The following is a 22,370-nucleotide window of genomic DNA, read 5'->3' as shown; positions in this document are numbered from 1 at the left end:
TTGGAATGTACGAGCAAATAGATATAGATACAGATATAAATATAGATGTAGATATAGCTATAGGTGTATTTTTATGTTTTTACTTAGTTCTCATACTTAATATCGGTCATCCTGTCAGGCCTTTCAGATATTAGCCTTTTAAACATTAACCTGTTAATGTTAATTGCCATTTTATAAGAGAGGAGGAAGGAATTCTGTCAGATGATGAAAGTTTCTTGAAGGGAAGTGAGCATTTTGGATTAAAGAGATAATGTGAGGTTATTCCAGGCATTAAAATTAGGATAAGGAGAAGCCTGGAGAGAGACAGTAACACATTGCATTCAGGACACTGTAGGGAGCCTGGCTGGGCTTAAATAACTGAGGCCTTTTACTGAGTAATAAAAGATGAGATGGAGAAGGTAAAGGAAGGCAGTGGACTGGAGACTTTGAACACCTGGCTGATGAGTGCAGATTTGAAGCAGAGTAGTAGGCAGATGGTAGCAGTAGCCCAGTTGGAAAGGAGTGGAGAGAGACAGAACCAGGACATGAGGCAATGAAGGATAAGCTAGGCATCTTTTTTGTAATTTGAGACCTTTCCTTTGACTAGTTTTTAATAACTGTTTTGGAGTTGGGTTTAAATAAATCCAATCCATCAGCAAATTTTATCTGACCACTTCTCACCACCTTCTCTCTTAACACTGGCCAAAGTCATCACTTCTGGTGTAAACTGTTAGCCTCCCTCCTAGTCTGCTTTCACTCTTGCTTGTGCGCCCTTAATTCTCTGCTCAGCTACCACAAGGATCTTATCAATCAGATTCCTTCGCTCTTACCCTTGAAATACTCATTACACTTAGAATATAACCAAGCTTTTACTACAAAGGACCTTGTGAACTTTGGCTCTCTCTCCATCATCTTCTCCTGCCACACGCCGTCTCACTCTCTGCTCTTGCTCCACTGACCTTTATACTCTTCTTCCAATGCGCCAAATTGTTTCCTTCCTCAAGGCCTTCTCTCCCACCTGCAATGCTCCTCCTGTAAATATCAGTCAGTATTTCTGGGTCCTCAAGTGTATCACTCAAATATCTGCTCAAATATCACCTCTTTGGAGAAACCTTCTCTTAACACCCTCATCTAAGTCAACACTTCTTCACTATCCCACCCTCTGTCACTTCTGTCTCCATATACAACTTATAACTCATCTCTTCCTGACATTAAATCATATATTTATTTGTTTGTTTATTGCCTATCACGCCATAGAATGTAAATTCCGTGAGGGTAAGTAGATACTCAGGAAACCATGGTGGTGTAGTGGTTAAGTGCTATGATGGCTGCTAACCAAAGGGTCGGCAGTTTGAATCGCCAGGCGCTCCTTGGAAACTCTATGGGGGGCAGTTCTACTCTGTCCTATAGGGTCGCTATGAGTTGGAATCAACTCAACGGCACTGGGTTTGGTTTTGGTTTGTAAGTAGATACTCAGTCTTTCTTGTGCACTGCTCTGCACTAAGCGCTTACAACAGTGATTGACACAAATTGTATACTCAATATCAGTCACAGAAGAAGTAAAACCAGAATGGCTCCTTAGAAGCAAGGATGGAGAGATTTTGGCTCAATTTGTACATAGTATCAGGAAAGATGAATTACTAGAAAAGGACATTGCGTCAGTGAAAACGAGGGAAACCCTCGATGAGATAGACTGACACTATAGCCAAAAGAATTGACTGAAACACAACAGTGATCATGAAGATGGTGCAGGACCCAGACAGTGTTATATATAAGGTCACTATGAGTCAGAGCCAACTCGATGACACCTAACAACAATAACAACAACAATAAAACCAGATGCTCAATAAATATTGCAGAATAAATGAATAAAAGGATAATATGACTAGTTGTTGATTGTAAGAGCCAGAAAGAGTATCATCTTTATACATTCAATTTTCTACAGTTAGAAAAGATTTACAAATGGAGGAAGACTAATCAGATTTTATTCAACTCAAGGATCTAAGAATGAAAGGGACATGAAAGCATTTTTATTGGAGTTAAAATGTTGGATTCTTTCAGTGTCTTGGAAGAGGTAAAGGAAGGGCTAAGTGATTAATCAGTGGAGGTGAGCTTATCGAGTCATGTAGAAGATGTCAATGATGGTAAAGTTACACAAGGCTGATCCTTTTCGTTGTTCTTTCCTTGGTATCAGGTTGTAGTAAAAGCAGATGTGGGCAAGAAGCACTTATCAGACAAGCAGGATCACAAGGCCTCCCTGGACTCCATGCTAGGGGGTTTGGAGCAGGACTTGCAGGACCTTGGGATTGCCACAGTGCCCAAGGGTCACTGTGCTTCCTGCCAGAAACCGATTGCTGGAAAGGTGGGACGGGCCAAGATGGTCCTACAGCCATTTATGTCTGTGTGTATGTCTGTCTCTGTCCTCCCAAGGATTGCTCTTTCTCCTCATATTCTAAGACATTTCAGTTATTGTTAGTTACTATGAGTTGTTGTTCCGACTCATGGTGACTCCATGTATGTAGAGTAGAACTGCTCCATAGGGTTTTCATGGCTGTAATCTTAACGGAAACAGATCACCATTTTAGTTAATAGTTAATAATTACTGATCACTGGTAGTGCTCAAGGCATAAGCTACTGCTACAAGCATTCGCTCTTTCAGTGGTCACTTCAGTATGTCAAGGGAAACTCTATTATTCTTCCCTTTGTAAAGATAAGGAAACCGAGGGCTCAGAGACATTAACTGACTTGCCTAAGGTCTAGTAAGAGGTAGAGGTGAGATTTGAACTCACGAGAGTCTGACTCCCGAGTTTGAGCTCTTAAACGTTTTTCTGTACTGCCTTTATTGAGAGGAGCTTTGTTATTGTTCCTTCTGTCCAAACATTCCCTGTCTAAATGAATTGATTACAATTTTTAGATGAGCTCAGTTACAAATCATATCCACAAAATTCTGCTCTGAATCGTCCTTTACCAAAGCCATGATAAAGGGTCTTGAGTCTTGACTTTGCATGGGGCTTGAAATGAGTGTTCAGACCAGAAGAATAAAAACTGTCATTAGGCCTTTTCCTCTTCCAGGGGCTCCTTCAATGCCAGGGCTGTAGTCACCTTGTCAATCACCACCAGGCTGTCTGCTGTTTCTACCACCCTCTGGGGAGACAGACTGGTAACCAACATTCATAAGCTTTTTGTCAGCATGATCAGTCAGGAAAGTGGGCACCCTTTTGCCATCTATAAAACACGGACAACAGTCTTAGGTAGAACCTAGGTGTTGCATAGTTCCAGGGAGTGCCATTTACACAGAATACAGTGTGAATTTTACCTTCTGGAGTTGTGCAGGCTATAGGGCCTAGAGCACCTTACTGGGCCTCCATGCCTGGCTTTATTTCATTCCCCAGGTGATCCATGCTCTAGGGCAAGCATGGCATCCAGAGCACTTTGTCTGCACTCACTGCAAAGGAGAGATCAGCTCCAGCCCCTTTTTTGAGCGGGGTGGCTTGGCTTACTGCTCCAAGGATTACCACCACCTTTTTTCTCCACGCTGTGCCTACTGTGCTGCTCCCATCCTGGATGTAAGTAAAGCCCCTCTCCCCAATCTGCTTTCATGCAGCATTGAATTACTCATTCAGAACGGGGGTTGTGCTTTTGCTCTGCAAAATTCTGATATCTTTCTATGTGCTCCTTTTCCAGAAAGTGCTGACGGCAATGAACCAGACCTGGCACCCAGAGCACTTCTTCTGCTCTCACTGTGGAGAGGTGTTTGGAACAGAAGGTACAACCAGGGTGCTGCATCCCAAAGCCCAGGGGTTGCTTACAAGAAGACTGGTAGAACTTTTCCTTGTATTCTGCTGCCCGATCTGTGTGGTGTTCATGGTTCCTACACTACCGTCCAAGTGCTCATTTTAGTGCTAGATGCCCTCTCTCCCCACCTTCCCCCAACTTCATAATTTTTGTTTAAATTGAATTTTTTAGTAGGAGAAATAGTACAGGGATGTGGGGATGGGGAGGAGAAGACACTACTAGACAATAGATAAGTGGTAGCTTTGGTAAAGGGTAAGACAGTACACAATTCTGGGGGAAGTCAGCACTTTGACCAAGGCAAGGTCATGAAGCTTCACAGACACACCCAAACTCCCTGAGGGACTGAATTACAGGGCTGAGGGCTAGGGACCATGGTCTTGGGGGACATCTAGCTCAATTGGCATAACATAGTTTATAAAGAAAATGTTCTACACCCTACTTTGGTGAGTAGCATCTGGGGTCTTAAAAGCTTGTGAGTGGCCATCTAAGATGTTGCACTGATCCCACTATATCTGGAGCAAGGGAGAATGAATAAAACCAAAGACACAAGGGAAAGTCCAAAGGACTAATGGACCACAACTGCCACAACCTCTACCAGACTGAGTTCAGCAAAACTAGATGGTGCCCAGCTACCATCACCAACTATTCTGACAGGGATCACAATAGAGGGTCCCAAACAGAGCTGGAGAAAAGTGTAGAACAGAATTCTAACTCACAAAAAAAGATCAGACTTAATGATCTGACAGAGATTAGAAAAACCCAGAGAGTATGGTCCCTGGACACCATTTTAACTCGGTACTGAAGTCGCTTCTGAGGTTCACCTTTCAGCCAAAGATTAGGCAGGCTCATAAAACAAAACAAGATTAAATGGGCATACCAGGTCAGGGGCAAGGACTAGAAGGCAGGAGGGGACAGGAAAGGTGTTAATGGGGAATCCAAGGTCAAGAGATGGAGAGTGTTGACATGTCATGGGGTCGGCAACCAATGTCACAAAACAATATGCATATTAATCGTTTAATGAGAAACTAAATCGCTGTGTAAACCTTCATCTAAAGTACAATTAAAAAAAAAAGAAATACTATGAAACTCAACTATTACTTCAAAATTAATAAGGAAAAAGAGCAGATGCCTGCTTTTCCCTTCCCTACCCTTAAATCCAGTCCTCCTCTCAAAATTCTTTTAGCTGATCCTTCTGTTACTTTTTGTTATTTACTTGTGTTTTAAATAATATATTTATATTGCTATAACTTGAATTTTTTTTCACTTGTAACTCTTGTATATTGACTTTCTACAAGGGAAGATGGGATTTAGAAATGTTATTATTGCTCCATCTCACCTCCAACGCATCCCTCTTCACCATTCCCCATTCTCTCAATAGGTAATAATGTCAGACTTCCAGGTTAGATTAGTATTCAGTGGGTACATATCATTGGCAGTCATGTACATATTGCTCCCAGTTGAGCTATGTAGCAAAGCATGATTATAGTGGAGCATGGCTTTTGGATCAGACCGCCTGGTTCATATTTGGGCTGTGAGTTTTATTAGCTGTACGATGTTGTTCAAGCCATTAACCTCACTGTGCCTCACTTACCTCATCAGTAAAAATAACTCCCAGAAGAGATGTTATGGGACATTATAGGGATTTTAAGAGACAATACCAGTTTAGTATTTAAAACAGTAACCGGCACACGGAGGTATAACGGGTCATCGTCAAGTCGATTCTGACTTATGGTGACCCCATGTGGTTTTTTTTTTGCTTTTTTTTTTTTAGAGTAGAACCGCTCCATAGGGTTTTTTTGGCTGTGCTCTTTACAGAAGCAGATTGCCATACCTTTCTTCCATAGTGTCGCTGAGTTGATTCAAAAAACCAACCTTTAGGTTAGTAAAAAAAAACTTTTTTCTTTCTTTTTTTTTTTTTTTATGAGCCACCCAGGGACTTTATAGTAATGACTGATGATTAAAAAAAAAAAAAAAATTTTTTTTGTAATTATTATTATCACGGTGGTCATTTTGTATAAATTTTTTTTTTTTTTGGAGTTAATGTTTGGATCCCTTTTCCATTAATTTAGATTTCATTGTGTTGTTGTTGTTGCTGTTAGGTGCCGTAAAGTCGGCTCCAACTCACAGTGACCCCATGCACAACAGAACGAAACACTGCCCGGTCCTAAGCCATCCTCACAATCGTTGTTATGTTTGAACTCATTGTTGCAGCCGCTGTGTCAATCCACCTTGTTGAGGGTCTTCCTCTTTTCCGCTGACCCTGTACTCTGCCAAGCGTAATGTCCTTTTCCAGGGACTCATCCCTCCTGACAACATGTCCAAAGTAGGTATGACGCAGTCTCGCCATCCTTGCCTCTAAGGAGCATTCTAGCTGTACTTCTTCTAAGACAGATTTGTTCGTTCTTTTGGCAGTCCATGGTATATTCAATATTCTTCACCAACACCACAATTCAAAGTGTCAATTCTTCTTTGGTCTTCCTTATTCATTGTCCAGCTTTCATATGCATATGATGTGATTGAAAATACCATGGCTTGGGTCACTAGTTTTTTTTTGGGTCAGGCGCACCTTAGTCTTCAGGGTGACATCTTTGCTCTTCGACACTTTGAAGAGGTCCTTTGCAGCAGATTCACCCAATGCACTGAGTCTTTTGATTTCTTGACTGCTGCTTCCATGGATGTTGATTGTGGATCCAAGTAAAATGAAATCCTTGACAACTTCAGTCTTTTCTCCGTTTATCGTGATGTTGCTCATCAGTCCAGTTGTGAGGATTTTTGTTTTCTTTATGTTGAGATGCAATCCATACTGAAGGCTGTGGTCTTTGATCTTCATTAGTAAGTGCTTCAAGTCCTCTTCACTTTCAGCAACCAAGGTTGTGTCATCTGCATAACACACGTTGTTAATGAGTCTTCCTCCAAACCTGATGCCCCATTCTTCTTCATATAGTCCAGCTTCTCGGATTGTTTCCTCAGCATACAGATTGAATAGGTATAGTGAAAGAGTACAACCCTGGCGCACACCTTTCCTGACTTTAAACCAATCAGTATCCCCTTGTTCTATCCAAACAACTGCCTCTTGATCTATGTAAAGGTCCCTCATGAGCACAATTAAGTGTTCTGGAATTCCCATTCTTTGCAGTGTTATCTATAGTTTTTTATGATCCACGCAGTTGAATGCCTTTGCACAGTCAATAAAACACAGGTAAACATCCTTCTGGTATTCTCTGCTTTCAGCCAGGATCCATCTGACATCTGCAATGATATCCCTGATTCCACATCCTCATCTGGAACCAGCCTGAATATCTGGTAGTTCCCTGTCGATATACTGCTGCAGCCATTTTTGAATGATCTTCAGCAGAATTTTGCTTATGTGTGATATTAATGAGATTGTTCTCTAATTTCCACATTTGGTTGGATCACCTTTCTTGGGAATAGGCATAAATATGGATCTCTTCCAATCAGTTGTCCAGGAAGCTGTCTTCCATATTTCTTGGCATAGACCAGTGAGCACTTCTAGCGCTGCATCTGTTTGCTGCAAACGTGTCTGTCAGTTTGTTGTACTGTGGGGGCTTGTGTGGCTTGTGTGTTGCTGTGATGCTGGAAGCCATGCCACCGGTATTCAAATACCAGCAGGGTCACCCATGGAGAACAGGTTTCAGCTGAGCTTCCAGACTAAGACAGACTAGGAAGAAGAACCCGGCAGTCTACTTCTGAAAAGCATTAGCCAGTGAAAACATTATGAATAGCAGCGGAACATTGTAGATTTCATTGTACTTACCACTAATTTATTTGATGGAATTGTGAAATCCTTCTCAAAATGGTCAACCACATCTGATACTTTGTCAGTTCCACTGTTTTTTTTTTTTGGAACCATTCCTCCAGGAGACCTTTTGTTTCAATGTTCTTCAGGCCTGCTGAGAAGTAACTATTCTGGGTTGTTATCCTAGGAATTCCTTTCACTATTCTCCTATTTAGACCTCTTGTTTTCTGGATCCCATATCTTTTAATACATGCATGTTATCTTCTACATTTTTGTGGAATGCATACTCCAGTAGCTTCCTGAGAAAAAATGAATAGGAGGTAAAATTTTTGAGACCTTGATCGCCTGAAAATATTTTTATCCTATTATCCTATGATTAAGTTGCCTGGGCATAGAATTCTAGATAGAAACTATTTTTCTTCGTAAGCCTAAAGACATTACTTCTAGCTTCTGTGGTTGAGAAGTTTTGTTTTATTCTTACTCCTGATCCTTTCTATGTGACCTGTTTTTCCCTCTTTGCAAGTTTTTTTTTTTTTTTCCTTCTGTTTACTGCATTTTCTTAATTTTTTTCTGGCTCCTTTCTTTTATGTTTGTTTTGAATAAATATGACTCATGCATGGAATCAAAAAGCTTCTTTATTTTTTCTTTTTCTATCCTTTTAAATTAATTTAGTGAGAAGGTTTTCTCCTAAATAAAAACTTAGGTAGTCTCATGTGTTTTCTGATTACCCTTAATAAAAAGTTTTAAATAGAAAATCAGTTCAAGTTAAAAAACACAAAAGCTACGTCTTTAGGCAATTCAGTCTATGTAATCGCTAAAGCTTATTATTTAAAGTGACAGCCAGGTCTTCTGCCCTAATGGGGCCTTCAAGCTGCAGGAGGCCAGGGGAGGGTAGTGTGGCCTTTCCTTCCTCCTTGCCTGCCTTCTTTGGCATACATCACCCTCACCCCTTTTGTTGACCTTGATTTCTGACCCCCCAGAATTGAAGCATGGGGGAGGAAGGAGATGAGAATGCAGGGCAAGGAAGTCCTGACTTGTCTAGCCCTCTCCTAAGTTGGCTTTGTGTTCCCTGGGCCTGGCAGATGTTGACTTCTAACATTTTTTTCTTGGATGCTTTGTGCATTTGGTACAGGCTCCATCGTGAACTCTTGAGTGCTCTTTACATGTCTCGGCTAGCTGTTCTTCTCTCAGCACACTTTTTTGACAATCCGCTCTGCACAGATTGTTTTTCTTGGGGTTCTCATTTTTCCCTCCAGCTGATCCCTTAAAAATAATTAAAATACTTCCAGGCCATCTCTTTCTCTCTCATGTCCATATGTGGACCGTGGAAAATTTGCACCTTTCTTTCTCAGTCAATGGAGTTATAGTTAATTTTGAATTGCATCTCTCTATTCTCCTGTCAGAGGCCACATCAGCCAGATTCTCACCTACGGAATTTTTTCAGGGAAAAGTCAGATACCATCAACTGTGTCCCACTAATGGGGGATACATATCTAGCTCCCTGAGTGGTCCCATTGAAGCCTGTCTCTTGACTGGAGGTGACACAGGAACCATACCCCACCCCTCCCGGTAGTAATGATGGGGCACCTTCCCTATCATATAACACAGTTTTCTCCAAAGAAATACCTCTCAGTTTACCTTTTCTTTTTACTCATTTTATGTCCTCAGTGTGGATGAGGAGTTCAAAAATTACACAAACAGTCCCTTGGCTGTCTATTTTGGGGGATGTCTTGCAGCTCAGTTTGGAATTTGGTATCTGTTATGTCTTGATACCTTACATCTTGTTATACTGGCCTTTGTCAAAGGCTGCCAAAGGTGGTGTCTTGGCCCCAAGTTGTTTATTTAGACTAGAAAGTCAAAGAGTTAGGATTTAAACTCAGGTCTCATTTCTCCAAGTTCCATGTTCTTTCTACCACATCACAGCTGCCCTTTGACTGAGACTCAGTTCTGCTTCTGCTGTTGGATTTCCTTACTTCGTTGGTACCATCACGTTATGCTTTATTTGGCAGCAAACCTGGAGGCAGTGGCAGGGACATAATCCACTAGCAAAGTGTCTTGTAGTAATTTGCTGGTTCAGTGAAGCTTGCTCGATGCTTTTCACAAATCATTATGTATTTTATTTCTAGACTGCACTCTAGTTAAGCAGCATTTTCCATTGAGACTCAATCTAAGTCTTATTAAAATGTGTCATGGTAAATTTATGTTGTATGGATAGCCACAGAAGTCTGAGAGTTAGTTGAGTAGAACAGTCAGCAAGTGAATACTGCCCATGAATGATTATGTGGGCATTGTCTGAGAGTAAAATAACGCAATACAGACACATTTCAAGGAGAGACATCAGTTAGATACAAAAGAAAAATATTTATAGGATGACCAGAAAGCACCGTGGAGGGAACTAGTTCTCATTGTGCTTGACTTGGGCTCCTTCTAAAACAGCAAGGCTTCTCGCATACTGGTTTGGGTCGTTTATGACTTTACGTAAATAGGAAGCCACATTTATACATTGTGACACCTGACAAAAAGGGCCATTTATTAATCAACAGCTCGTCTTGGTTTGAATTTCTGTTTTGACTGTTGGCTTTCTGGAAGTGGGTTTCCTACCATATGGTCAGTCCACTAATCAGATGGTGCCCTGCCTTACCCCAAGCCACATAGTTACACAGAGTTTCTATAATGACAGCTTAACTACCGAGCCTCCTGGGAAATTAAATTCATCTACATTTTTGTTTCAGTGCAGAGAATTCCTCTTTAAGGCTCAAGTTTCTAACCACATCAGGCCCTTAGCATCCTCCCACAGGGAGCAGGTCCTCAGTGCCTGTCTTTGTTTTTAATTGTTCATTATCTGGGCCATTCAGGTGCTTGCTAATTTCCCTTGTGGCTAAGAGCCCCACCAGAGTATAAACACCCTTCCCATCTCATTGGCACTTTTAATTGTCAGTGTTTCTGAACAGCCCTCCTGAGGTAATTGGCCCCAGAGAGAGGCTCCAGGAAAGTAAGTCTTGAAACTTTCTCAACTTGTTGAATTACTAAATGGAGGGGTATCACAGCACGTTTGGCTGATTGCTTTTGTTTCTTCCCCGGAGACTCACCCAAGTTGAAGGAGAGGCTGTTACTTCCCTGCTGTCCGACTCCTGAGACCAGCTACCCTGCAGAGGCCTAGATGAGGGTCATTTCTAGGTTAGCTGGCATGCCTTATAATTTTCTCAAGTCCCACCTAGTTATAGGCAAGGTGAGTTTTATATCATTTGCTTTATGTAGCATCAGTATCACCTAAGGACTTGTTAAAAATGCAAATTCTTGGGTCCCATACCAGACCTGGAAACCCTGGTGGGATAGTGGTTAAGAACTACAGCTGCTAACCAAAAGGTCAGCAGTTCAAATCCAGCAGGCACTCCTCAGAAACTCTATGGGGCAGTTCTACTCTATCCTATAGGGTCGCTATGTGTCCGAATCAACTCAATGGCAATGGGTTTGGTTTTTCTTTTTTTTTTTTTTTGGTTATCCCAGACCTATAGAATCAGAAACGGGGAACAGGGCCTAACAGTCTTTGTGTTAACAAGCCCTCCAGGTGATTCATGCATGCTAAAGTTTTGAGAATGACTGTGCCACACACAATAGCAAGAAAGATGGTTGTGAGTGTGTGTCTGTTTTTCTTAAATAGTGGGCCTTCCTGTATTCCAAACCCATTGCTGTCCAGTTGATTGTGACTCATAGCGACCCTACAGGACAGAGTAGAACAGCCCCATAGGGTTCCCAAGGCTGTAATCTTTATGGAAGCAGACTCCCACATCTTCCTCCCGGGGAGCAGCTGGTGGGTTCGAACCACTTAACCACTGAACCGCCCTCTTAGTCAGACTCTAGAAAGTCTGTAATAAAATGAAAAAGAGGAAAGTGAGCTGTGTCTCAGAGGTTTAGAGGAAGAACACAGGACAGCTTATACAATTACTACCCGAGATTCTTAGATCCCTGGGCCTCAAAAGTCTGCTAAATCGTCTGATAAATTGTCAAACAGATAGTTGAACAAGGCAAGGTATGTCCGAAAGTGACATGGGAATGAAAAGCCTGAAGCTACATGATTTGGATCCCAACCCCTGGGTGCTCCTGTTGCCTTTTTTGAGAGGGCCACGACTATCAAAGTGGACTTTCTTGACTGGGCTACTTCCCACCACATGGCGCACACTTTGGTTACATGTTATTTTAGTGGAGCAGGAGTAGCGCTCTTATATGTATGAAGTTATTGGGCTGTGATACTTATACTCAGCTTTATATTATTCACAGAAACCTCAAGGTCAGGATGAATTAAAATTAGGGGAGTGGCACTTAAGTTAGGCTCTGAAGCTAGGCCTAGATTTGAATCTCAGCACCTCTTCTGACTAGTTATATATGTTTCTTCTCAGAGCTTCTTTTTTCTCATATGTAAAATGGGGCTAATACCTACTTCAGAGGGTTGCTGTGCAGAATCCCGTTTACATTCAGAACTGTAGGTAAGGCCCTCATTTGGAACCAATACAAAGCAGGTGCTCCATAAGTGGAATTGCTAATGGTATCACCTACACCTTAGGCAGCTTCTCCAAGAGCATGCTAAGGAGAATTCCTTACAGAAAAGCATACCTGTTTGTACATCTTCTATGCAAATCTGGAGTGAGGCTCCAAACTGCAACATACTTTTGGAGATAGTGGTCTCAATTTTGCTGTTGTAATGTTGTCCACATGTCTACTCATTCATTTATATTTAACAGTTTTTTACTGAGTGACTACTATGCCTGTGTCAGATAATGCCCTAGGTAATGGGGACACAGTGACCAAAACAAAGTCCTGCCTTCATGGTACTTATAATCATATAGGAGAGACAGACAAGTATCAAACTAGCCAACTAACTGGCTCACTAACTTATTCTGTGTGTTAGCAGAGAGAGTGATGCGGTGCTATTTGAGCTATGGTAGTGAGATCAGTTGTTCTCCTAAGCAGACAACTGAGTTAAGCGAAGGACCAAGGCACCTGGGTACCTGGGGGAAATGAGTTTCAAAGCAGAGAGGACATATTACTTGACTAAGGGCTTGCAGAGGAATTAGTTTATTATATTTTTCTTTCTTTCTTTTTTTGTGTAGAGAAGATAAAAATACCTTGCAGAAAATTTTACTCATAATCTATTAGTTATTCTAATAAGCTTAGTAAGTCTTTTCTCTACCAATATTTGTCTATATTCATATTTATACATGAAGTTATACCTAACATTCCTTTTTTTCCACTTAAGCATTTCTCCATGTTGCTTCATAGTTTTATGACCACAATTTTTATAATATCCGTTATTCCATTAGGGCTTTATGTCAACAAATTATAAAAGATAAAATGTTATATGCTAAAGATGTTCATTGTGGCATAATTTTATAGTTCTAAATTTTGGAAACAACTAAATGTGTTCATAATAGTAGATTTAGATTACTTCTGTGTTTTAGTAGTGCTGTGATAAATATATTTAAACTTCATATTTCCTTCTTTTGAATTATCTGTATAGATTAATTCCCAGGATTGAGATATCTGTCTGTTACTCATTACTGTTGATTCACATTATCAAATAACTTTCCAAAAGAATGAAAACATTTAACTTTATCATCAGGGATATACAAATATGTGAACTTCTCCATGTATTTTCCAGCACTATTCTTACTACTTAGTTAGCAAAAAATAGAACTTCATTCTTTTGAGTTTCTTGGCTTACTCATAATGTTGAACATCTTACTAAAATTATTTCTTCTTGGCTATTTGTCAATTTGTAAGGGGGAAAGATTTAAAAAAAACAAGCAACATAGGTTTTCTCATCCTGAATGCAGGGATCAGTAAGACCCGAGCCAGGAATTTTTTTATATGTGTCTAATGATGAAAATTTCACACATTGAAGAGAAAGTACTTACACTGAACGAATTGATTTTTTAACTTTTTATTATGGAAATTTTCAAACACAAAAAGACTTATTTACTTAGCCTCAATAAATATCAATCTTTCACCAAATTAATTACCCACCTACCCATTCACCTTTTTTTTTTTTTTTTTTTTACTGGGGTGTTTAAAAGCAAATCCTGGAATTCATGTAATCTCACTATGAATATTTCAGTATGCATCTTTAGCTGATAGGGACTTTTTTTTTTTTCTGAAACGTGACCACCTTCGCACTTAACAAAATTAACAATAATTTTCTATTATCACCTAAAACCCATATCCAAAATCCTTAAATTTCTAAAAAAGGTTTAATTTACTTAGTTTATTGGAATTAAGACACAAGAAAAATGTATGCATTTTATTCGCCTGCTTTATCTCCTCAAATTTCTAAAATTCTATAAGAATCCCCCCTTCTTCCACTTTTTCATACCACTGATTGTTAAGAACCTGGCACCTATGTCCTGCAAAATGTCCCAAGTTCTTGGTTTGTCTGGCTGCTTCCTGTTGATATTGTTTAACTTACTTGCTTTATCCCCCTGTATTTTCTTTAAACTGTTAATTTAGATCTAGAGACTTGATTAGATTCAGATTCCTTTTTTTTTTTAAGGGGCTTGAGTTTCCAAAGAGCAACTGGTGGAACCCAACTGCTGACCTCTGGTTGGCAGCAGAGCTCTTAACCACTTCGTCACCAGTGCTCCTTTTTTTTTGAAAGGAATAATTTATACATGGTGGGTGCTTTGCATGCCTAATATACCTCTTGATATTGTATCGTATCAAGAGGTATGTAACGACTGGTTGTCACACTTTCGTTGATGTAAAATTGACCTCAGCTTTTAAACAGTGTCAACCCGATCATTGCCTAGCCTAGATGCATTAATTCACTAAACCGAAAAACCAAACCCACTGCTGTGCAGTCGATTCCGACTCATAGCGACCCTATAGGACAGAGTAGAACTGCCCCATAGAGTTTCCAAGGAGCGTCTGGTGGATTTGAAGTGCCGACCTCTTGGTTAGCAGCTGTAGCATGTAACCACTATGCAACCAGGGTTTCCATTAATTCACTAGGTGTTGCAAAATGGCATTTTTTCCTATCATTCCTTCTATACTTATTAGCTGGAATTATATAAAAAGTAATTTTTCTTCATCAACTGGTTACCCCCACCAAATATCTTCAAGACAGTCAAAATACATTTCAGAAAGGAAAGGTGGGATAAATGATGTTTGATCCTTTTCCTTTATAAGAGTAATGAAAGGGTTCATTAACAGCACCCAGTGGTGAACCAATTTGTTTCTATTGTTTTAATATAAATTTAAACACATGGAGTTTATATATTTCGTGTGATTTGATTAATTGCAATAATATTTTTTAATGCTCGAATTGTTTTATCTGAGACCAGTGGTAGCCCCTTCATGTTGGTTACTATATCATTTTAACATGGCCCCTTCTCCTTGGCACATCAAGGTGTATCAGGCCCATCTTGTGAGACCTGCCCCACACTGGGTATCAGCCATTCTCCAATGAAACTGGTTTCTTTTAGTGAGAAAGAACATTTAAAGAATACCTCTGGGTGCTAGGAGTATTCTTTGCTTCTGATATGTCATTAATTCTAGGCTTTTCAGTGGACAAGGCTTGGAATACTCTTTTTTTTTAAAAAAAAAAGAAAACTCACAAGTTCATACTGCTTTTTCTAATTGAAATGTAAGTTACTTGTTCTTTTACATGACTTTTAAAGTTATACTTGTATTTCTGCTATTTTTGCATGGAAAATCTTGCTTTCCAAAAATATTACTATAGTTGCTTTTTTGCTTTATTCTACAATATAATATTATTATTATATGTATAATAATATTCTACATATAATAATTTGAAAACAGCAATATAAACATTGCAAATAAGATTATTGAAAACAGTTTAAGATTTCTTTGTAACTTTCTGTCTTTAGAATATATCCATTATAATCCTGTTTTACACATAGTACTGTGTGATACATATGTAGGTAGAATTATAGTGCTGTGTTTTAAAGCCACTTGAATGAATGAATGAATTTCTTTGGTCATTTAATCAATTAGATATACAGTTAGTTTCAATTCAGTTCAACTTTTTAGGGGTTTATTTTTTCCTTTTTATTTATTTATTTTGTTTTGAAATTTTATAAAACATCTTATTTTGTAAAAGGAGCCCTGGTGGCTCAAAGGTTAAGCACTTCACTGCTAACCAAAACGTTGGTGGTTCAAACCACCCAGCAGCTCTGTAGGAGAAAGACCTGGTGATCTGCTTCTGTAAAGATTACAGCCAAGAAAACCCTGTGGGACAGTTCTACTCTCTTACATGGGGTCGCTATGGGTAGGAATCGACTCAATGGACCCAACAACACAACACATTTTGTAAGTATGTAGCATGGAACAAAGTGTACTCAGTGATGTTTTGCTTCTTTTCCTGTTCCCCCAACCTTGTTCCTACCTTCTGCTGATTGGTAACCAATTTAGATTAGTTTATCCCCTCATTGTTTCTTTTTTGAAATTATAAGCAATTGCAGATAACAATGTACACTCTGCCCCCTTTCTTACACAAAAAGTAGCACACTGGACCGCTCTGATGCAACTTGCTTCTTTGACGTAAAAATATACAGGTAGTCCCCAACTTACAACAGGGCTCCGTTCCAACAGTTACTGTGTCATAAGTTGGGTCTGACACAAGTAGAATGCTTCATTTTTTTTTTTTTTTACTTTTCATTATTATTGCCTTTTATTATCAAAGTCTTTATAAATCCCATCTGTATTTGTCTTTGGGAGTTGGAAACATTACATCTGAGAATGATAACACCAGGAAATTACATGTTGCAACATTGTATGTAGTACATATTACTAATGATAATACACACAAAAGAAAAAAAAAAGGATGATTGTAAGTGTGGTGGACGTACCTCAAATATGTTGTAAGTCAGAACTACCTGTATCCAGAAAATCATTCTATGTCATATAAAGAGATCTTCATCCTTCCTTTTAACAACTGCATAGTACTCCATTGTGAAGATATACCATAGTTTATTCAACCAATCCCTTAGTAATGGATTTTAGAGTTGTTTCCTGTCTTTTGCTATTATAAATATTATTGCAGTGAATAGATTTGTGTACATGATTTTTAAAAGAATTTTCACTAGTATATCATTGGGATAGGTTTTTTAGAAATTAGGATGATGGATTAAAGGGTAAATATATATTTTTTATGTATATGTAATTTTATTGGGTATTGCCAAATACCCCTTCAGAGTGGTTGTACTGTTTTGTGTTTCCACTAGCAATGTATACCAAAAAACCAAACCCATTGCCATTGAATTGATTCCAAATCCTAGTATCCTTATAGGACAGAATAGCACTGACCCATAGGGTCTCCAAAGCTATTAATCTTTATGGAAACAGACTGCCACATCTTTCTACCAAGGAGTGGCTGGTGGGTTCAAACAGCCAACCTTTTGGTTAGTAGCTGAGTGGTTAACCAGTGTGCCACCAGGGCTCCTCCAGCAATGTACAAGAGGGGCTATTTTTAGAGTAAATTGTCAAACCTTTGGATTTTTGCCAATTTGAAAAGTAAGAAATGTATATATTTTACATTAGTTTTGTATTTCTCCTTTTGTAAGTAAGGGTGTGTACCTTTCCATAGGTTAATGAGCCATTTGCCCTTTATAAATCTATTCACTGTCTCTGCATAATTTTGTCCATTTTTCTTTTGGACTTAATTTTTTTTCTTTTACAATTTTTAAGAGCTCTTTTTATTTTAGGCATATTAGCTATTCTTTTCTGGGGTATAATTAGCAAATATTTTTTTCAGCTTGTCTTTTGACTTTGCTTATGGTGTTTTTTGGTCATGCTTTTTTTTTAATGTAGATAAATTTACCAATCTTTAATTGCTTTTGAAATATGATACCTATTTATACAGTTTTCTACTTCCCATATTAAAGAGGAATCCCTCCATTTTCTTAAAATTTTATTTGTTTTGTTGTTGTTGAGAATATGCACAGCAAAACATACTCCAATTCAGCAGTTTCTACATGTAGAATTCACTGTCTGCAAGAAAACCTCTAGAGCTAATAGAGGAATTTAGCAAAGTGTCAGGGTGTAAGGGCAACAAACAAAAAATAGTTGAGTTTCTATACACAGCAATGAGAAATCTGAAAGGGGAGTTAGGGAAGCAATTCCATTTACAATAGCATCTAAGAGAATAAAATATCTAGGAATAAATTTAACCAGGGACATGAATCTAGCTGTTTTTAATTCAAGTATTTGTATGGTTTCAATGATTACACGTAGATCTTGGATTCATTTGGAAATCCTTCTGGCATATGATATGGGGAATGTATCCAGTTCCCTTTCTCTCCTCCTCACCCCCATCTGTCTGTCTCTCTGTCTTACACATGACACCCCTGTTGTCCCAGTACTGACATGTATCTTCTCTTACTGATTTGAGATGTTACCTTACTATATACTAAATTTTCGTATGCACTTGGGTCAGTTTCTGAACTTTCTATTCTGTTTCATTGGTCTGTCTACTTATGTGCAAGTATTCCACTCATTTAATTATAGAGGCTTATAATACATGTAAGGAGCCCTGCTGGTGCAGTGGTTAAAGTGCTCGGCTGCTAACTAAAAGGTTGGTGGTTCGAACCCACCAGCTTCTCTGCAGGAGAAATATATGTGACAGTCTTCTTCTGTAAAGATTTGCAGCCTTGGAAACCCTGTGCATAGGGCAGTTCTACTCTGTCTTATAAGGTTGCAGTGAGTTGGAATGACATTTAAGGAGCTCCGATGGCATGTCGGTTAAGCACTTGACTGCTAACCAAAGGTTGGTGGCTGAAACCCACTCAGTGGCTCTGTGGGAAAAAGACCTGGCAGTCTGCTATTGTAAAGATTTCAGCCTTAGAAAACCCTATGGGCAGTTCTACTCTGTCACATGGGGTCACTATGAGTCGGAATTCACTCGATGGCACCTAACAACAACCACGACAATACATAATACACGTAGGGCTAAGCCACCTAGAATTGTCTTTTCTTTTTTGAGAATTCTTGCTATTCCTAGCTATTCTTGCTGTCATAAGTTGAGTTTTTGGATAAGGAGTATTATTATTATTTAGTAGTATCTTATTTTAAATATTAAGCACTTTTTTCCAAGTGCTGTTTTAGATTCTGGAGAGAGATGTAATGGTGACAAGAACAACAATATCTAGTCTCTCTCAGAGCTCATGTTCCAATGAGGGAAGGTGGAACAGAAACAAGATGACTTTAGATGGTGGTAAATGATAAGAAGGGGGAGGGAAAGAAGATGAAGTGATAGAGAAGGAACGAGGAGAGGCCTCTCTGATAAGTTGATCTTTGAGCCAATTCCTGAATCACAAAAAGGAGCAGCCATTTCAAGGTCTGGGGCAGAACTGTCCAGGCCCAGGGGATACCTAGTGGAAAGGCACTGAAAAGGAACAGCCACCAATGCTTATTACATGCTTGTTATGAACCAGGCACAACATGAAAACATTTTACCTGCATTGTCTCAGGTATTTCTTACAACAGCCCTTTGAGGTAGGTCTCTATTGTTAGCCACATTTTGACTATAAGATAGGGAGAGGTTAGATCATTGGCCTCTTCTCAGACTCCAACTTAGCTTTAAGGGCTCAAACTACAGCCATGAATCCTTGATTTTATCTCCGCAGGCTTTCATGAGAAGGACAACAAGCCATATTGCCGGAAGGATTTCTTAGCCATGTTCTCACCCAAGTGTGGTGGATGCAATCGCCCAGTGTTGGAGAACTACCTGTCAGCCATGGACACTGTCTGGCACCCAGAGTGCTTTGTGTGTGGGGTCTGTATACTCACTTATCTTTTGGATTTAGGGAAAGCCAGGGGTTCTCCTCTCTGAGAGGCAGAGCTGCAGGTAGTGAAGTGTTCACAGTCCTGGCTAAGGAACTCATGTCGGTTTCCTAAGGAGAAACAAACCGTAACATCTATTGTGGGCATTTGCTTGTCTGCTTTCCAAGTGGGCACTACTCTAGCCCCCACTTGCCAAGGACCCAAGTGAAATCCCTGGGACTGGCAGGTACTGGCAGGAATTTCAAGACTAAAGTTTTACTTTGCTGGAGAGTTTTGCTTCTTGACCTCTGTGTTCCTTTTCCCTGTCCTCTTCGCACCCCCAGGACTGCTTCAGCACTTTTTCTACTGGTTCCTTCTTTGAACTGGATGGACGTCCGTTCTGCGAGCTTCATTACCATCACCGCCGAGGAACCCTGTGCCGTGGGTGTGGTCAGCCCATCACTGGCCGCTGCATCAGTGCCATGGGGCACAAGTTCCATCCGGAGCACTTTGTGTGTTCTTTCTGCCTGACACAGTTGTCAAAGGGCATCTTCAGGGAGCAGAATGACAAGACTTATTGCCTACCTTGCTTCAATAAGCTCTTCCCCCTGTAATCTTACCTTGAACCCACAGCAGCTTCAGACCCTCTAGAAAATTTAAACCAAGAGATGAAAGAGCACAGTTGCTGTTACTGACCTTCTGCTTAATAGGCTTATAGAGAAAGTAAGTTTAGGCCATGACAGGGCTTAAAAATTTCAGTATTACCCTCCATGCTAGCAATCTATGTTGTCACTAAATAAGGCAACAAGCCAATTATGTGTTCTCTGGAAATCCTAACAGTGCTGATCAATTCCAGTTCTCATCCTTCCCCTTTTCCTTCTTCTTCCTCCCCCTCCTCCTTCTCTTCTTCTTCAACTTCTTCTTCTAATCAGGTGCCTGAATTTAGATCTGGGTCCTGCTGTCTAATCCCTCTGCAGATGTATTTTCCACATGCACATAATCAGTGTGCCACTGGTTTTCTCACATTTCTCAATTTTTACCCCCTACTGATGGCCCAGCTTATATCCTCTCCCCTGTGGCCCTCGTAACTCTCCCCTTTCAGTTTCCCATTTTCCAGTGCCTCACTTTCCCACAGTCACTGCTGTGGCCTTTATCCCCATTATCGAGAATTGTGATACCTCTCTTAAACTATATCTTCCCTCAGTGTATTTCTCTTTCTCAAGGGGAAGTGGATTTTAACTGGACAATGCTGAGTCCTGACATCACTGATAAATAAAATGGCTTGCAGTTTGAATGACTCATTGTCGTATTTGTTTGAGAGATAAACTTTCTGCTTCCCATATGTGTGTGTATATATATTGCACTATGTGAACCTAAACCTGTATAATACCTCTTGTTCCTTCCATACAGCATGCGCTTTTTTTTAAAATCAGAAGAGATTAAAAGGACTCCTGTTTACTAATTTTTCTCTTTAGTTTCAATCTATAGCACTCATTTTTTAAAATAATTTTTATTGTGCTTTAAGTGAAAGTTTACAAATCAAGTCAGTCTCTCACACAAAAACCCATATTCACCTGGCTACACACTCCCAATTACTCTCCCCCTGATGAGACAGCCTGCTCTCTCCCTCCACTCTCTCCTTTTGTGTCCATTTCTCCAGCTTCTAGCCCCCTCCACCCTCTCATTTTCCTTCCAGGCATGAGATGCCAACATAGTCTCAAGTGGCCACCTGATCCAAGAAGCTCACTCCTCACCAGCATCCCTCTCCAACCCATTGTCCAGCCCAGCCCCTGCCTGAAGAGTTGGCTTCCGGAATGGTTCCTGTCCTGGGCCAACAGAAGGTCTGGGGGCCATGATCACCGGGGTCCTTCTAGTCTCAGTCAGACCATTAAGTCTGGTCTTATGAGTATTTGGGGTCTGCATCCCACTGCTCTGCTCCCTCAGGGGTTCTTTATTGTGTTCCCTTTCAGAGCAGTCACTGGTTGTAGCCAAGCACCATCTAGTTCTTCTGGTCTCAGGATGAGGTAGTCTCTGGTTCATGTGGCCCTGTCTGTCTCTTGGGCTCGCAATTGCCTTGTGTCCTTGGTGTTCGTTATTATCCTTTGATCCAGGTGGGTTGAGACCAATTGATGCATCTTCAAAGTGGGATCCAGAATGTTTTGTTAATAGATTTTATTATGCCAATTGACTTAGATGTCCCCTGGAACCATGGTCTCCAGACCCCTGCCCCTGCTACACTGGCCTTTGAAGCATTCAGTTTATTCAAGAAACTTATTTGCTTTTGGTTTAGTCCAATTTATAACACTCATTTTATTTTTTGGACTTAGATGATTGAATCATCTAAAAAGATGGCAAAGCTTCTTAAAATCGTTTTCATCACTCCATTTAAATAAGAAAAAAAAGTGTCTCTCCCCTCGGCACTTTAAAAATTCATTTCTAAAGTAAAAAAAATGCAACATGCATCTGCCCCAACTTCACAATTGTCTCATGGAAACAAATAAGATGTCTGTTCTCAGAGCCTCACCGAAGAAAGGTGTTATAAAATATCGCTTGATCATCTTCTAGTCTGTATTGGGAAATCCAAACTCCAAAGAGAAATCTCCATTTAATTATTTGCTTCTCTGCAAAATATTATAAGTGAATTGGTAGAAAAGTTTGTCAGATTATTCAATCTGATTTTCTTGTATCCTATCAGTTTAATTTATTTATAAAAGTAAGATTTACAAGGAATCATGCTTCCTCAAAAGACAGCACTGATAAGACCTCTACTGTACTTTCTTACCATGGTCCTCAAAATAATTGTCTGATTATTTGTTATAACAAAACCAGAATTTTAGGATCCATGGTTCAGCAATAAGTTACTGAGGCAAACTCCTTCATTGGAAGTATTTTTAAAAATAGGACAGAATTTGGCATCTTTTGGCTGCTTGCGGACAGTACTTCTTGGAGAAATGTAATGGATTAAATGATTCTTTCCAAGCTTTGTTATATATATTATCTTTGTTGGAATGGATGGTAAAGGGATTTCAAAAGTTAAAAGGAAATGGCAACAGTTAATTCTATAAAA

The 22,370-nt window shown here is 39.7% G+C and overlaps 1 protein-coding gene across 2 annotated transcripts in view; it reads left to right on the top strand.

Annotated features, from left to right (window-relative positions):
- The window catches only part of LPXN (leupaxin), a 63,148-nt gene extending 42,551 nt beyond the window's left edge, over positions 1-20,597 (top strand). For both annotated transcript variants that reach the window (XM_049892010.1, XM_049892009.1), the window contains exons 5-9: positions 2,174-2,341; positions 3,372-3,545; positions 3,664-3,745; positions 19,168-19,316; positions 19,648-20,597. In XM_049892010.1, coding sequence (XP_049747967.1) covers positions 2,174-2,341; positions 3,372-3,545; positions 3,664-3,745; positions 19,168-19,316; positions 19,648-19,917 — 843 coding nt within the window. In that variant the 3' untranslated portion in view covers positions 19,918-20,597. The remainder of the gene's footprint in view (positions 1-2,173; positions 2,342-3,371; positions 3,546-3,663; positions 3,746-19,167; positions 19,317-19,647) is intronic.
- The last annotated feature ends 1,773 nt before the right edge of the window (positions 20,598-22,370 follow it).

Source organism: Elephas maximus, chromosome 7 (genome assembly GCF_024166365.1).
Source record: "Elephas maximus indicus isolate mEleMax1 chromosome 7, mEleMax1 primary haplotype, whole genome shotgun sequence".
Lineage (NCBI taxonomy): Eukaryota > Metazoa > Chordata > Mammalia > Proboscidea > Elephantidae > Elephas > Elephas maximus.
This window is presented reverse-complemented; position numbering and strand designations above follow the sequence as displayed.